The sequence below is a fragment of the Myotis myotis genome, unplaced genomic scaffold, assembly GCF_014108235.1.
Source record: "Myotis myotis isolate mMyoMyo1 unplaced genomic scaffold, mMyoMyo1.p scaffold_m19_p_2, whole genome shotgun sequence".
NCBI lineage: Eukaryota > Metazoa > Chordata > Mammalia > Chiroptera > Vespertilionidae > Myotis > Myotis myotis.
This window is the reverse complement of record NW_023416324.1, coordinates 8,473,251-8,488,833: the sequence shown is the minus strand read 5'-3', so window position 1 is coordinate 8,488,833 and position 15,583 is coordinate 8,473,251. Positions and strand designations below refer to the sequence as shown.

General features: G+C 55.2%; 1 protein-coding gene across 1 annotated transcript in view; it reads left to right on the top strand.

The window, feature by feature from the left end:
- Positions 1 to 11,930: 11,930 nt before the first annotated feature.
- Positions 11,931 to 15,583, top strand: part of PADI2 (peptidyl arginine deiminase 2) — a 45,296-nt gene continuing 41,643 nt past the window's right edge. Inside the window, exon 1 of the mRNA XM_036352845.1 lies at positions 11,931 to 12,116. Coding sequence (XP_036208738.1) covers positions 12,025 to 12,116 — 92 coding nt within the window. The 5' untranslated portion in view covers positions 11,931 to 12,024. The remainder of the gene's footprint in view (positions 12,117 to 15,583) is intronic.

Here is a 15,583-nt window from a genome sequence, read left to right as displayed (position 1 = left end):
GCTCTAGCCACTGAGCAAGATTGGCTAGGGAAAATGTCACACCTTTAAGGCACAGTGGAATGTGTATCATCTTGTTATCGATTTAGATGGCAAAGCGTCATGCTTATTATGCAATGACACTACATCTGTGCTAAGAGAGTACAATACAGGTGTGGGGTCACAGCACCTAAATATTTACTGCCTGGTGGTCTATGGAAAAGGTTGGCCGATGCCCGAGTTTGGTTCATCCTGGCTTCACGGCAGCCAAGGGCCTGGACTGCAAGTCTGACTCCATTGCATGCCGATGTCGGCATGGCTTCCATTCACATACAAGCTCCATCACTCAACCTTTTATCTGCAACTTGGCCTGGGCTCCCCACACGTGCACCTGACGCTTTCCCCTTCGCTCTGCCCACACCAGCCCTGCCCTCGGCCCAGAGCCTCCCCTGGCCCCTACCCCCACCCCAGCCAGCCCTGTCCTTTCCTGCCCAAACAGCCCGTCGCTCTGAAAATGTTTCCTGATTCCTCTTCTGTACCCAGCCCTCCGAAAGTTGACATTCGAGGAGGGTGGGGGCAATGCTTATGCACCAGACATGCCCTTGCCTTTCTCACCCACACACTCAGCCATCTTCCTGAAATTAATCACAGAATCCGCAAATGACAGGGTGTAAAACAGAAGGCTACTTAGCAGGTGTGAATTATGCAACCTCCGAGCTTTTAAGCTCTTGGGTTAGAAGCTTAGAAGGGAAGAAATGCAGGACATTGGACCATGAAAATGTTAGGATTGGGAAATCTTAGAGTGTTGAATTGTTAAAAATGAAAACATTAAAATGTTGAAGGACTTGTTTGACCTGGGCATGCTAGAATCGCAGATTCTTATGACAACGGAATATCGGAGTGTCCTGGTGGAGAGACCTTCTGGGTGGTCGGGAACCCACGTCCTGCTTGGGACAGGAATCCCTTGCCGACCCCGGCAGCCATCCTCTCCCTGTCTGACTTCCGTCCCAGGGTCTCATTGCCCAGTCGCATTGTGAGCTGCCACCCAGAGCTGTCCAAGTCTCCAAGCCATCATCACAGGGTCTCCTCTGCCCGGCTCATCCTTCCCCTCTCTCTCACCTCCCTGCCTCTCCCTCTTGACAAGGCTAGCCTCCCATCAAGGGTCTCCCCAAATGTCACCTCCCCCAGGATGTGCCCCTTCATTTCCCTGGGCAGAGGTCACAGCCCCCCTCTATCCTCAGGTTCAATGTAAGACTACAGGTCACTTTCATTCTCAGAGCCTCAGTTTCAACATCTGCAAAATGGCCAGAATGAAAGTACCCCGTCCGAAAGGATTGCTGTGGGAATGAAATGAGAGGAAACACGTAGACCACCCCTAACATTCGGTGAAGGTCCCCGGAGGACACTCTGGCTCCAGAGCCCTTGCTGGGTGCTCCAGGCACAGCCCTCCAGGGGCAAACTCCGAATCGATTGAACACGGTGTTGAACCTGAGCCCAGGAAGAAGAGAGGTGTGCACCTGGCAGGGAGGTGCCCGTCCGGGAAGACTTTCTGGCGGAGGATGGCTTGCCTTTTCCAGGAACCATTAAGATGGTGGTGGCAGATGAAGGTCAAGTGCAGGGTGAGGCCAGCATGTGACTTCACCCCAGCATTGGATGAGTGACAGGTTAGAGGGCAGGGCTGGGGTAGGAATGGAGGAGTGTTTTGAGCAGATCTGGCTAGAAATGCCTGGGGGTGCTCACCTGTCCCCTGTGAGCTCCCCACAGACACCTCCCTCTTTCTAAACAAAAATTATGACTGGATCAGCCCTGTGGTTCTTCTTTTTTAATTTTTCTTAATTGATTTTAGAGAGAGAGGGAAGGAGAAAGAGAGAAACATCAATCTGAGAGAGAAACATTGATCGGCTGCCTCCTGTACACACCACAACAGGAGCTCAAACCCCAGGCATGTGCCATGACCAGGAATCGAACCGGCGACCTTCCGAAGCATGGAAGGACATTCAGCCAACTGAGCCCCACCGACCAGGGCCCTGTGATTCTCGTTACAATCACAAGATGCCCTTCAGCAATAACCATCAGGAAACTGGGGGAGGGAAAGCTTTATTACCTGCAGGGCCTGGAGGTTACATGGCAGGCCTGGGCCCACAGCGAGCTCACAGGCGCAGAGAGCGCACATGGGCCTGGGGTCTGCTTTCACGGGGGAGGAGGCCGGGGGTGGGGGCCTCGGGTTTCACAGGCCCACTATTGGTGAGTGGAAAACCTAAGCGTGGGCGCTCAAAGCGCAGGAAGAGAAAGAAACAAGTAGCCCAGACAGTCAGTGGTGGAACCAACCGAGATTTCTGAAACAAAGAAGCCTCAACGCCGGGAGAGGCCTTGGCTCTTTACCGAGCCCGGTGGCTGGCCCCGGTTTAATCAGGATACGCAGCTGTCATTGAAGTGCCGCACTCAGAGCTTCGGCCAGCACTTGCTTTACAAAAAGGAGAAAACCCACCTGTCAGGGCTACACTACAGGGTCAGTCATCTAGCCCAGTGGGATGCTAAGGGTGTTAAGATTTTAGCTCTGACAGAGGCACCACAGCAAGCAAGGAAAGGAGCCGTGCACGTATTGAGCACTTACTGTATGCCCAGTGCTATGTTAAATATTTGCTGTGGGCTGGTTTGGTCACCAACAGGCCTGCTGTTCCGATTGAAAGTGTAACAGAAGAGCCAGGTGTCCTGGGTCCAAATCCAGCTCTGCTGTATGACCTTAAGCAGGTCATGGCCCCTCTCTGAGCCTCAGTTTCCTTGTCTGTAACACAGGGATAACAATATTAGGCTTAACCAAATAAATGTATCAACCTTTGACAATTTTTGGCCTATGAAAATGGCAATTTCACATAGTTTAACCTGAAATCCACCCTGGTAAGTTATTGGGAAGATTAAATGAATAAATTTATCTAATTTCCTTGGCCTACTGTCTGGCACATAGTTAAGTGCTCAGTAAACAGTAGCTCGTCTTATTTAATTGTTCTCCTTGTTCTCATGACAACATTGAAGCTCAGAGAGGCTAAGGAGCTTGTCCAAGGCCACTCAGCAGGCAGGCAGCAGAGCAGATTCAAACCCAGAAGCAAACTCACTCTTCTCTGGAGCAGGCAGGACAGGAAGCAATGCCCAAGTCTTCTCTGCACGCCTGCTAGCTGGATCCTGGGGCTGGGGCCCATGTTACCTGAATCACAGCTGGCTGAGGCTGAGAAACAGGTGACAACCCAACCTGGAGGGCACCCTGGAAGAGCATGGGAGGGGGGGTCAGGAGAACTCAGCAGGCAGGGATGAGGGGAGAGTGGGGTCAAGGTCAGAGCCGGCTACAAGCTTTTCTAGACTCAGCTTCCTTTCCTGGCACAAAGAGCATGACTCTGTGTATGTGAGAGTCTGGGAGAGTGAGTCTGTGCCTGTGCGCACACGTGTGTGGGTGTGTGCACACCTGTGTGAGGGTGAGTGCTGCCTTGTGGAGGGGGCCTGGGTGGGCGGGGCACGAGCACATGCGTGAGCCTGTGTGTGAGAGATGTGTGTTTCTCCTGCGTGTTTCGTGTGTGTGTGTGTGTGTTTGTGTGTGTGTGTGTGTGTGTGTGTTTGCGTGTGTAGGGTGTGTGGGGCTATGATGGCAGGTCTGAGGCACAGAAGGCCTGGGTCTGAACCCTGACTCTGCCACTTGCCAGCCATGTAACCTTGAGCAGGTTACTGTCAAGTAAAACCCAACAATCCCAGACATGGAAGGTGAGATGGTTTCAAAAGGATGATTGCCCCTCTGCCCAGGGAAAGGATTCCACTTTAAGGGACCTGACTCACAAAAACTGAGTCCCTGAACCCCGCCCCCAACTACCTTGGGGGGAAGAGGTCCCAAAAGCTGAAGGAAGGCGCTAAGTGAGGTTAGACTGAGACAGAAGTCATCCCTGATCTCTCAGGATCATGCGGGCTGGCACCTTCTCAGGTGAGAAAACCTCCAGCCTCCTTGCTGCGAAGATGGGTGTCTTGCGCCACCTTGTGGTCACCCCCTCTTCCATCGCCCACCACCTTTTCCTTCTGTGTCGTCTTGCCATTGACCCCACTGATGCCCAGAGCAATTCCAGTCTCTTCACCAGACATTTATCTCCGGTGCCCAGGCAGCAAGGCTCAACCCAGGAGAGACTATTGAGAGCAAGTGGCCACAGTCCCTGCCGAACAGTGCGGAAGAGTCTGGACCAGCACTTCCAATAGAAATATAACGCAAGCCACCAAGGCTTTTGTTATATAGGATTCATGTAGGCCAGTGGTCGGCAAACTCATTAGTCAACAGAGCCAAATATCAACGGTACTTCTTCAAAATAGACTCGCCCAGGCCGAAAACCGACTTCTGCGCATGGGCCACGAAGTTTCAATCGCACTGTCCGTGCGCGCCTGCACTTGGTATTTTGTGGAAGAGCCACGCTCAAGGGGCCAAAGAGCCGCATGTGGCTCACGAGCCGCAGTTTGCCGACCACTGATCTAGGCTCTGGCACCCAGTCGTTTAGCCAAACACCAGACTGGATGCTGCTGTGAAGGGATTGTTTAGATGTGATTCACATTTGAATCAGCCAACTCTGAGTAAAGCTGATGGGCCTCCAGACCGTGGGTGGGCCTTATCCGGTCAGTTGAAGGCCTTAGGAGCAAAGACTAAGGTTTCCAGAAGAAATGCTGCCTCACGAATGCAACATAGAAACCTGGCTTCAGTTTCTAGCCTGCAGATTTCAGACTCAAGACTATAACATCAACTCTTCCCTACTTTCCAGATATGGAGAAGGAAAGGAGGGAGGGAGGGAGGGAGGGAGGGAGGGAGGGAGGGAGGGAGGGAGGGAGGGAGGGAGAGAGGGAGAGAGGGAGGAAAAAAGACCCATTTCTGTGTAGGTGATGGTAGCCCTGAAGGCTTTGAAGGGTGAGGATGGAGCAGGGCACACCTCCTCATTCTGAATACCTCTGGCAGAACTACATTGCTCACCCTGCATAAATGCAATAGGCAGCCCTCCCCTCCTGCTAAGGGAAAGGTGCTGCAGGACAGAGGGCTGAGGCAGGAGTGGAGATAACAAAAACAGGCAAACAAAAGAAGTAGAATGGCTCTGGCTGGTTTGGCTCAGTGGATAGAGCGTCGGCCTTTGGACTGAAGGGTCCCAGGTTTGATTCTGGTCAGGGGCAGGTACCTTGGTAGCAGGCACATCCCCAGTTGGGGGTGTGCAGGAGGCGGCTGGTTGATGTTTCTCTCTCATCGATGTTTCTGGCTCTCTATCCCTCTCCCTCCCTCTCTGTAAAAAACCAATAAAATATATTTTTTTTAAAAAAAGAAGTAGAATGAATGCCCCTATCCCAGAGCCCCTCAGTCTCCAGCTGGCCAGAGACCCCTGGAATCAGAGGGTGGGCTTTGCTGGGAGAAGGGGCTGTGAGGGAGCAAGGACAGGCCTGGGTGTCGGGGCTGCTCTGAGGGCAGGCCTGCCAGGGGTCCTGGGACTGCAGAATGAGGTTGTGGGGAGGTTCCTGGGCACAGAATGGCTGCTCTGGGGATGAATGGCCCAGGCCCCCAACACCTCACCAGTCTGTCCTCCTATCAGAATTCCTGCCAAGTTCAGCTCCACCTGGCAGCCAGAGAGATTTTCCTAAAGCGCAGGTGGACGAAAAGGTGCACACACTAAGCCTGACCAGCTAAGGGGAGGCCTGCACGGCGGGCCTTACAAACGCAGCGACCGGCAGCAAGCGCATAGGATGGTCTGAACATAAACATTTCCAACTAAAATCGGGCCATGGGGTCGTCACATTGGGGCCTTTAGCTTCCTCAACAAGGGCCGGTCTTGGCCTTAATCGAGCCTGTCCGTCGTCTTTTTTGCATCGGGGGTAACAGGCCTTTGAAATACCTCAGGGTACAGCCTCCGCGCAGAGCAGGAGACACAGAACCCCTCACTGTTTTCTTGTTCCCCGAATACCGTCTCCAGGTGCTGTAAAAGAAGTGTCTCTCCGTGTTACTGGGGATCCAATCCCAGGGATTTCCTCACTTTGCTTTCTCCCGCGCCCTCAGTCTACCACCCAAGGGTTTCATGTACCCTCCTTCCGTCTCCTCCTTTGATGCTAATGTATAAAGTAAGCCGCCACACTGCCATCCCCCAGGGACTTCTCTCAAGCCGTTTAGATTGTGCTTCTCAGGAGTTGTCATCAGTGTGGCTCAAATAAACTCATAAAAATTCTCTACGGGTTTGGACATTGCTTGCATCAGTACAACCATCACAGGCGTCATTACCATGGTTCAAGGTCACTCGTGGCTTTCCTGTGACCTTAATAAAGCCAAACGTTGTTCGTATGACTTACAAGGCATTGCGTGACCTGACCACGGCCAGGTCAGCCTCTCCCCCACCCACCTGCCTCATGGCTCTCCACTCTGCTTCCCTACCCCCCACTCCCCCCACCACCACCACCCCTCCCCCCTTCCCTGGCCAGGTGGAACTCATCTGGCCCTTGCACATGCACTTCCTTCTGGAACATTCTCTCTCCCTTCCCCACGCTCAGCCCATCCTCCAGGTCTCACCTTAGACACCTGGCTCCCTCCCCTCATTCTACACGACAGTCCTGCCCCCCTCTTCTGGGTCCCAAGGCCCTGGCCCCTCCACAACTTCTGTTAGGCCCGACCATGTGCTTGGGTGGTTTTGGGGGGGCCTAATGGTGATCCCAGGGCACGCCCCTGTGACCACCCTCCCCGCCCAAAACTGACCACAGCTTCACTGAGGCTGCTGTTTTCACATCTCAGTCCCCCTGGCGCCTGGTGCAGCCTGGCACACAGTGGTACTTACTCAATAGTACCCTCTCCTGCCCTGCTTCCCTTCCTTTGCTGTTGGGCTGGGTGGCCTTGCACAGTCCCTTCCCCTCGCTGAGTCTCCTTGGCTAATTAGAACCTTGCTTGGACTTGCAAACCCTGAAGTTCCAGACAATGAGAAGGGGGTGATGATGGCACCCTAGGAATGCATGCTCAGAACACATTGTGGAGGTTTTCTAAACATGTTATAAAATAGCGTGTACAACCGGAAGCCTGTTTTTACAAAAATTTTAAGTATCTGCACATATATATAGAAAATACCTGCCATTCACTGGGACTGAGTCTACGCCAGGCCCTGATACGCTGAGCGTTATCCTGTGTTATGCCTTCCCTCCTGGGGGCTGGGGCTGCTGTGACAGCAGTGCCCCTTACCTGCAGTGTGGCTTTCCCTGGCTTCAGTTACCTGAGGTCAACCATGGTCCAAAAATATTAAATGAAAAATTCCAGAAATAAACAATTCATAAGTTTTAAATTGTGCCCTATTCTGAGGACCTGTGTAGTAAGGGGACCAGTCTGCCATCCACAAATATGCCTTTTTGGGGATATTTGAGCTGGTTATTTTTAAGAAACAAGAGACTCGGGAAAGACCTTTGACCTTCCCCCTAACTGCCTAAAAGAACCTAGATCAGTGATGGCGAACCTTTTGAGCTCGGCATGTCAGCATTTTGAAAAACCCTAACTGAACTCTGGTGCCATGTCACATATAGAAATTTTTTGATATTTGCAACCATAGTTAAACAAAGACTTATATTTTTGATATTTCTTTTATATATTTAGATGCCATCTAACAAAGAAAAATCAACCAAAAAAATGAGTTCGCGTGTCACCTCTGACACGCATGTCATAGGTTCGCCATCACTGATCTAAATAGAGGACCTGCTTCAGGGAGGGAGCTATAATCACAGATCATTACAGTTTCAGATGAACTAGGTGTGGCAGGGAGGAGCCTAGGAAGGCCTGCTTGATCAAAACCCTCCTTGTGTCCCATTACTAAAGACTAGTGGCCTGGTGCACAAAATTCGTGCATGGCGGCAGGGGAGAGGTGTCCCTCAGCCCGGCCTGCACCCTCTCCAATCTGGGACCCCTCGCACATCCCTCTCACAATCCGGGACTGCTGGCTCCTAACCGCTCAGCTGCCTGCCTGCCTGCCTGATCACCCCTAACCACTCTGCCTGCTGGCCTGATTGCCCCCAACTGCCCCACCCTGTCAGCCTGCTCACCCCCAAGTGCCCCTCCTGCTGGCCTGCTCACCCCCAACTGCCCTCCCCTCCTGGCCTCATCACCCCTAACCGCCTCTGCCTTGGCCCCGCCACCATGGCTTTGTCTGGAAGGATGTCCAGAAGGTCTCCTGGTCTAATTAGCATATTACCCTTTTATTAGTATAGATGGCCCGGCAAACATTTGTGTACCAAACATGTGCTTCTCTCTCTCCATGTGAATTGCCTTCCTGCCCTTTGAAGTCCCAAACCACTGTCCCACCCCTTTCTCCTTAGGTCAAGATGGCATTTAAGCCTCAACTGCCCCATTTGTCCTGGGGCCCCAGATTCTTATGGGACCTTCATATGTGTATACGTCATTAAATTTGGTTATTTTCTCCTGGTAATCGATCTCATGTCAATTTGATTATTAGACCAGCCAGGAGAACTAAGAGGGGAAATTTTCCTTGCCCCATGGTAGCAAGATGAAATTTCATGCCCTCCCGCTCTGCCCTGCCTGGGATGGGAATCACCCCTTCGTCCACAGCATCCACGCTGTGCAGGGTACCGCCCGATAGTCATTTAGCAGCCGGCTCTGTTATCAGATTGACTGTCACAGTATCACAGTGCTTGTGTTCAAGTCACCCTTCTTGTACTTAATAAAATCACATTCACATAACTTTTATTACAGCTTATGGCTATAATTGCCCTATTTTATTAGTTAGTGTTGTTCATCTCTTACTGTGCCTAATTTAAAAATTAAAACATAGTGTATAGAGGGTTTGGTACTACCCATGTTTTCAAGTGTTCCCGGGGGGTCTTGGAACATATTCCCCCACAGATAAGCGGGCACCACTGTATCCCCCATACGAAGGAAGAAGCCGAGGCCCAGAGATGTCCCCCAGCCAGTTAGGGGTAGAGCCGGACTTGACCCCAGGTTAGCCAAGTCCAAAGGCCATGTAAGCTCTTTACCACCCGGCTGCTGGTGCCTCTGCACAAATTGGGGATAATAATAGCTCCCACCTGATAGGGTTGTTGGGAGGATTAAATGAGCTAAGAGGTGTGAAGCCCTGAGATCAGCTCCTGGCACAGCCTCAGGGCTCAGTGGGTGTGGTCCCCCACAGCCCCCTCGCCCTGGCACTGCCTCCGGCCGGCAGCCCCTGCCAGGAGGTCATTCTCAAAGAAGGGGGTCACTCTCAAAGGCATTAGCAGTGATCATCTGGTCCTGGGGTCACGGGGCAGATTTTTTAAATGTTCCCAGCGATCAGGTATTACTTGTGTTTTTCTTTCTTTTTAAATTCCTGCTCATATGATGCCCCCAGTGAGCTGTCAGGCTCCTCAAGGCCGGCCCCGGGAGATGTCTGAGTCACCTTGCAGGTTCCCCCAAGGCCTGGCCCAGAGAGACCCCAGTCAAGGATCGTAAGAGCCCCTCCCAGCCCAGGATCTCTAGCCACAGGCCTGGCAGGAGCCCGAGTTGGGGGCTTGGGGTGCAGATCTGTGCCAGGAACCTGCCCACGCTAAGCCTGCCCTTTGCTGGCATTCCCCAACAGGCACCATGAGATCATGAGATGCCTCGGGGCTCTTCCGGGCCCCAGGGGAGCTGTGGGAGCCGTCTGATGCCTGAGACCTCCGGCCCTGAATCCACCAACAGCTGTGGCCACTTCAGCTATTTTAAACCCTTGGGCACCAGGAGGCTCCCATCACACCGATGAGCCCTGCGGCCCAACATCAAGGGCCCTGAGCCAGGAGCAGGAGCCCTGAGTGTGGGTCGCAGAGCCAGACTGGCTTGTAAAAGAGAGGAAAATTTCTTTTCTTTTTTTGAGCTCTCCCTTTTTGCCAGACATGCACTGGTGTCTCCCATAGTTTGTCTCATGTAATGTCACCCTTACATCTCTGCCGAGAGACCAGTCGCTCACAGATGAGGGAAGTGAGGCTGCGAATGGCAGGGTGAGTTGTCCGAGGCCCCACAGAGGCAGGGCCTGGGCTAGAGCTGCCTCACCTGCCAATCAAGAGACAGCATTCCTCCTCTGTTCTTACCGCGTTGCCCCCCTCTGCCCTCCCCGCGCCCCCACGTCCGTGCAAGTTCCTACCCTGGCTCTGCCGCTCTAAGGAGTCATGAGGCTGAGGGCAAATTCCTTAACCTTTCTGGGGCTCACTTGTTTCATCTGTAAAGTGGCAGGGTTACTGGGAGGGTAGGATGATCTCATTCCAATACATGAAAAGTGCCCTGGAACAGTGCGTGGCTCACAGGAAGAATGCACGAGGCTTACTTTCCTTCCTTCCCTCCTGGCAACCACCTGTGGATCACTACCCCGCTCCTGCTGTGACCTGCCCGGCTGGGCTTCCGTGGGAGTGCAATGGTCCTCTGGGCCCACTTTCCCAGTGGGTGAAATAAGGGTGCCATGCTCCACGGTCCCCAGGAAAGTGGGAACCCTGGCATTTACCCAGTAGCTGCCACACAGTAGGGGCGCAAAAGTAATTCCTGGCAGAGGGGTGCCCAGACGGGAGCTCACCTCAAAGGCCTCCAAGTGAGCTCTGAGCTGCACCTTTGACAGGTGGCCACCAGCTAGCTGTCTCCTGATTGGATGATGTGCTCCAGAGCCAATCAGAAGTTACCAGCATCTCCCTGTGCTGAGTGCCTTTGGGGTGGGGGTGGGGGTGGGGGTGGGGGGTAAGGGAGAGACACGTGCCTGCCTAGCCTCACTCAGGCTCTTCCCCTTCCCCACCCACATTCCTCCCAGATCCTGGCCGCCCCGGAGCAGCTGGGCTCTTCACCACCTCCTAACTTGGCTTCTCGAGGAGGCTGAGGAGGCTGAGGAGGCCGCTGGGGTCAGGGGTGTGTCTGAGCTCTTCACCCTTCTGAGTCTACACCCTTCAGGGCTCCCATTCTCCCAGCAGACCTTCTCCAACATTCATCCCCTCCAACCTGTCCCTCCCCTCTTATAGCCCATTCGCACACACCCCTCGGCTCCCGTCCCCAGCAAGGACTTGCTCACACGTGGCTGAATTATTGGAAGACTTGGCGTCCGGGCTGGAGGGACTGGGACAGCGGTGGGGGCTGGACTGGATGTCCCCCTGCACCTCAGCCTCCACAAGACACAAACTGGTGTCCGCAGCAGCACCTCCTTTGCCCAGTGGCCCGGCCAGAACGGGGCCCCCTCACTGTCCCTCCACTAGAGCATCAATATTTCAGCTCACCAACACTGGCCAGATCAATCCCGTTCTCTGCAGCCCCCACACAGCCCCAGCGGGGGGTCTTCATGGACCCTCCCCAGGGGCACCTCCATGCACCGCAGCCAGAATGGCTCCTTTAACTTCCACACCTAACCACTCCTCGCCAAGCCGAGGCTCCCAGCGCCCACCCACCAAGGCACTGGCTTGGCATTGTGGCCCTGTAGGCTGCTGGGGTCCCGCTCCCCATTCTCCCCGACCTGATTGCTGGGGGATGGAGGAGGTGTCATGCTGTATCTGACTTCCCGCCTCTGCTAGGCAGCTCCCTCTCCTCCCTTCCCTACTTTGCAAAGGCCTCCTTTAAAAAGGCTCTGGTCCCGGGCCCCAGGCCAGGTTAGAGCACCCACTCCTCTGGGCTCCCGCCACCTCCTGCCCTCGCCCCTGTGGCAGCTCCGCATTCGCATTATCTACCCCGCAAGGCTGGGGGCGCCCGGAGGCGGTACTGAGCCTGCATCCTGGCGCCCAGCAGCGGGGAGCCCGCTGAAAGCGTGTTGAATGAACGACTAAGTCAGACGCTGAAAGGAGCAAATTGGCCTCAGCTGATCTCCTCGCTGCCACCAGGGGGACGCGGAGGAGTTGAGGGCGTGGTCGTGGTTGACTGACGGGCCCTCCGCCCAACGGAGAGGAGCCAGCAGACCGCCCCGCCCACGCCCCGCCCACCGGCGGCCGAATAAGGGTGCGCGGAGCAGCGGCCGGCGCCGGCGGCGGCAGCGGGCTCACCTGTGCAGGTGCTCCAGGCGCCCGGACCCTCCAGCACCCGCGCGGGGGCACTGCGGCGAGATGCTGCGCGAGCGGACGGTGCGGCTGCAGTACGGGAGCCGCGTGGAGGCCGTGTACGTGCTGGGCACGCACCTCTGGACCGACGTCTACAGGTGAGCAGGTCCCGCGTCTGCCCGACCACCTCGGACCCGGGCCCCGCGGGAGATCTCGGCCCCGGGTGTCCCGATAACCTCCCGGGACGCGGGACCGGACAGCCTTGCTCCAGCCTGAGCTGCCCTTCATCCCGCGCCCAGAAAACCTAAGAGCCTCACCCAGAAACCTGACAGCCCCAAACCTTGTATCAGCCTCCCCGAAATCCTGAGGCCCTCCTAGACACCCCAGCACAGCCCCGGCGCCCTCGCTGCCTCTTTCCCAGGCCCCCTCCCCTGCATCCCAGTCTTCGGCCCTCTCCAGCACCCAGGATGACCTCAGCACCCCCTCCGCCTCCCCGCCGTCCTCTCCCCTTTCACTTCCCCACTCTTCCCTCAGAGCCGCCCTTCTCCCTTATGCCCCCCTTTTCCCTGAGCCCCTCACTCTCCACCTCACCCACTCCCAGCTCAGCTGAGCTTCCTCTGGGATTTGCTGGGAGCTGCCCTGAGGCGGACTCTGGCCCTTGGGGGGTGCTCAGGCTCCGGATTCACCCTGTGGGGGCTGCTGTTCTTGGGCACTGGCTGTGGCCTCCATGTCCCCAAATGCCTTCCCTTGACTTCACCCTGGGGTCCAGGAGGGACCTTGTCCCACAGGGCTGAGGGTGCGGAGGTGGGGTCTTTTGTCAGAAGAATGCCCCTATTGGGGACCTGTTCCCCTACCGGTCTCCTGTCCCTGAACTTGGTGGGTGCAGGATTTCTGAGACAGCAGAAAGAGGGGTGGGGGAATTGAGGTCAGGGCCCCACCACCACCTCCCCCAACCCCCAGGAAGCAGCCAAGTCGAATGATCCATTCTCCCTACAGTGTGTGAGGTGGGCCTGGTGAGGGTTGACTGATGTCAATGAAACCATGGGGAGTCCAAGGATCATGCATTGCCAGGGGGAAGGGCTCTGTGCTGAGAGCAGGGAGCACGCAGGACTGAGGTGGGACCCGTGCTGATATCTTTGGGATGGGTCCCCTAACATCTCTGTGCCTTGAGCTGAGCTGGAGGCTCGCATGTGGCTTATTTTTTCCAAATCATTGTCACCTGGAGCGCCCTGCCTCTCTCAGGCCCCCACCAAACCCCATCCCTGTGTCTCCCACACACCCTCCCCAGCCCGGTCTCTCTGTCCCCTTCAGGGCCCTGGCAACACTGCCCAGCCAGCCTCCTGCCACCTCAGCAGGCACTGGCCACGGGGACACCATCAAGCCCCAGGCTCCTTCTGAGGCAAAGGGCCTTCTCACTACAGACCAGGAACCGTCCCCACTCAGCTGCCCCGGCCTCAGTTGTCCCACATGTGAATCTCAGGGTGGTTTCTGAGGGTCACAACACAGCAGTGGGGTGCAGCCCAGTCCTCAGTGGCCTGGGGGAGCTCCTCTTTCCCCACCCCCCATCCTGAACTGGGCACTGCCAGGGAGCCGGCCGGGAGCCAGGACGCTCAAGCCTCTAAGCCGCTGCTGTTACCATACCCGCCTGTTTATTCCCTGGATGCAGCCTGGAAGGCTGGCAGGGTACCTCCAGAGGGGGTGGGGAGCCTAATTGGGGGGAGGGAGTGTGGGAGGTGTGGACTCATCTTTGTTCTTTCTCAAGAAATCAGTCACAGCCACAATGACCCACACCTCCCACCCACACTTCACTAAGACTCTCCCCCCCCCCTTCCCCCCCACCCCCGCCGAGAGAGGAGCAGTCTAGACCGGCACTGCCCAGCGCAGGAGAGTGCCAGCCACGAACAGAACCTCGGGTCATTTTCCGTTTTCCAGTCGCCACATTTTTAAGGTTAAAATAAATAGGTGAAATTAATGTTCGCGATACACTTTATTTAAGCCACTATGTGCAAAAATATTAGCATTTCCGTTCGTAATCAATACAACAGTTATGTATTAGGTCGTTTGCAACCTCTTTTTCATATGAAGTCTGTGGAATGCAGTGTGTATTCTATACGCACATCCCATCCCCGTGCGGTAACCGCATCTCAGACGCTTCACAGCCACCTGTCGCGGGTGGCCGCCCTGCTGAACAGCGCAGGGCTCCTTCTGAGGCAAAGGGCCTGCTCACTACAGACCAGGAACCTACGACAGGTGCAGGGTTTCTCAGCCTTGGCGCTGTCTCATTGTGGGCCAGAGACTTCGTTGTTGTAGGGACTGTCCTGTGCATCGTAGGATGTCTTGGCAGCATCCCTGGCATCTGACCCCGAGATGCCAGTAGCAGTCCCCCGTTGTGACGATCAGAAAAGAAGCCCCTTGCCCTAACTGGTTTGGCTCAGTAGATAGAGCGTCAGTCTGCGGACTGAAGGGTTCCGGTCAAGGGCATGTACCTTGGTTACAGGCACATCCCCAGTAGGGGGTGTGCAGGAGGCAGCTGATCGATGCTTCTCTCTCATCGATGTTTCTAACTCTCTATCCCTCTCCCTTCCTCTCTGTAAAAAATCAATAAAATATATTTTTTTGAAAAGAAAAGAAAAGAAGCCTCTTCAGGAACTAAAGAGGCTGGGCTGTAACTACTATTGTTACTCCTATTTCTGTAGTGGTAAGAGCTCCTGTCGGTACTAATAACAGCAGAGGATATGAGTAAGCTCTTATGAACCAAATGCATTACCTGCCACCTTCCTCCCCATAGACCTGGAGGTCCTGCTGGGATCAACCCATTTTGTAGATGAGGAGAGTGAGGCTCAAAGAGATGAAGCCATTTGCCCAACCTCACTTAGGACTCAGGTCCAGTTCTGTCTGACTCAGACTCAGACTCAACCTCCACTCTATCCTGTGTGACCCTAAAGCTAGCAGGGTGAACTGGATGGCCCTCTCAGCCAGTGCCTCTTCCCCCCTCTGCCTGGGCCATGGCCCCTCTGCCCCCAGAGACCTCACTCATCTGCTTTTGACCCTCCCCTTCCAACTGCGTCCCCCCTGACCCAGACAAAGGTCCTGACTCAAATCCCCAGGTGCTGCCCCCCAGGGTCTCCAAAGAGACCCCAAAGGACAAGGCCTGGTGGACCCTGGGCCCAGTTAGTTAGGGACTGGTATCCTGACTCCTCACTCCTTCTGAGTCACAGACATAAGGGAACAGGCCTTAGCTCCCACGCCCTTTCCCAAGGGCCCTGGGCCTCCCTTTCCCGAGATACACACACAGCAGGGCCCTCACCTTCCTCATCCCCAGCAGACCCTACAACCCCCCCACCCTCTCCCAGCAAAACTGGCCCCTTTGGGGACGGATGCCCCGACCCAGCCACATTCCGAGTGCTCGTCTCCGCAAGCTCCGAGCAGATGCGCAGAAAGAGGGAAGTGCGATTCTTTTTGTGGCGATGTACGTTGAGATAGTCGTTGAAGATACTTGCCGGTTCCTTCCCTGCTCTCACGTGCACTTATCGCAGTCTGGCCCGCGCATGCCTTGTCCACCCAATCCCCGCACACCCCCGCCCCATGGTCTCTTTACCTGGCCGTGGCTTCTTCACTGGGCCTG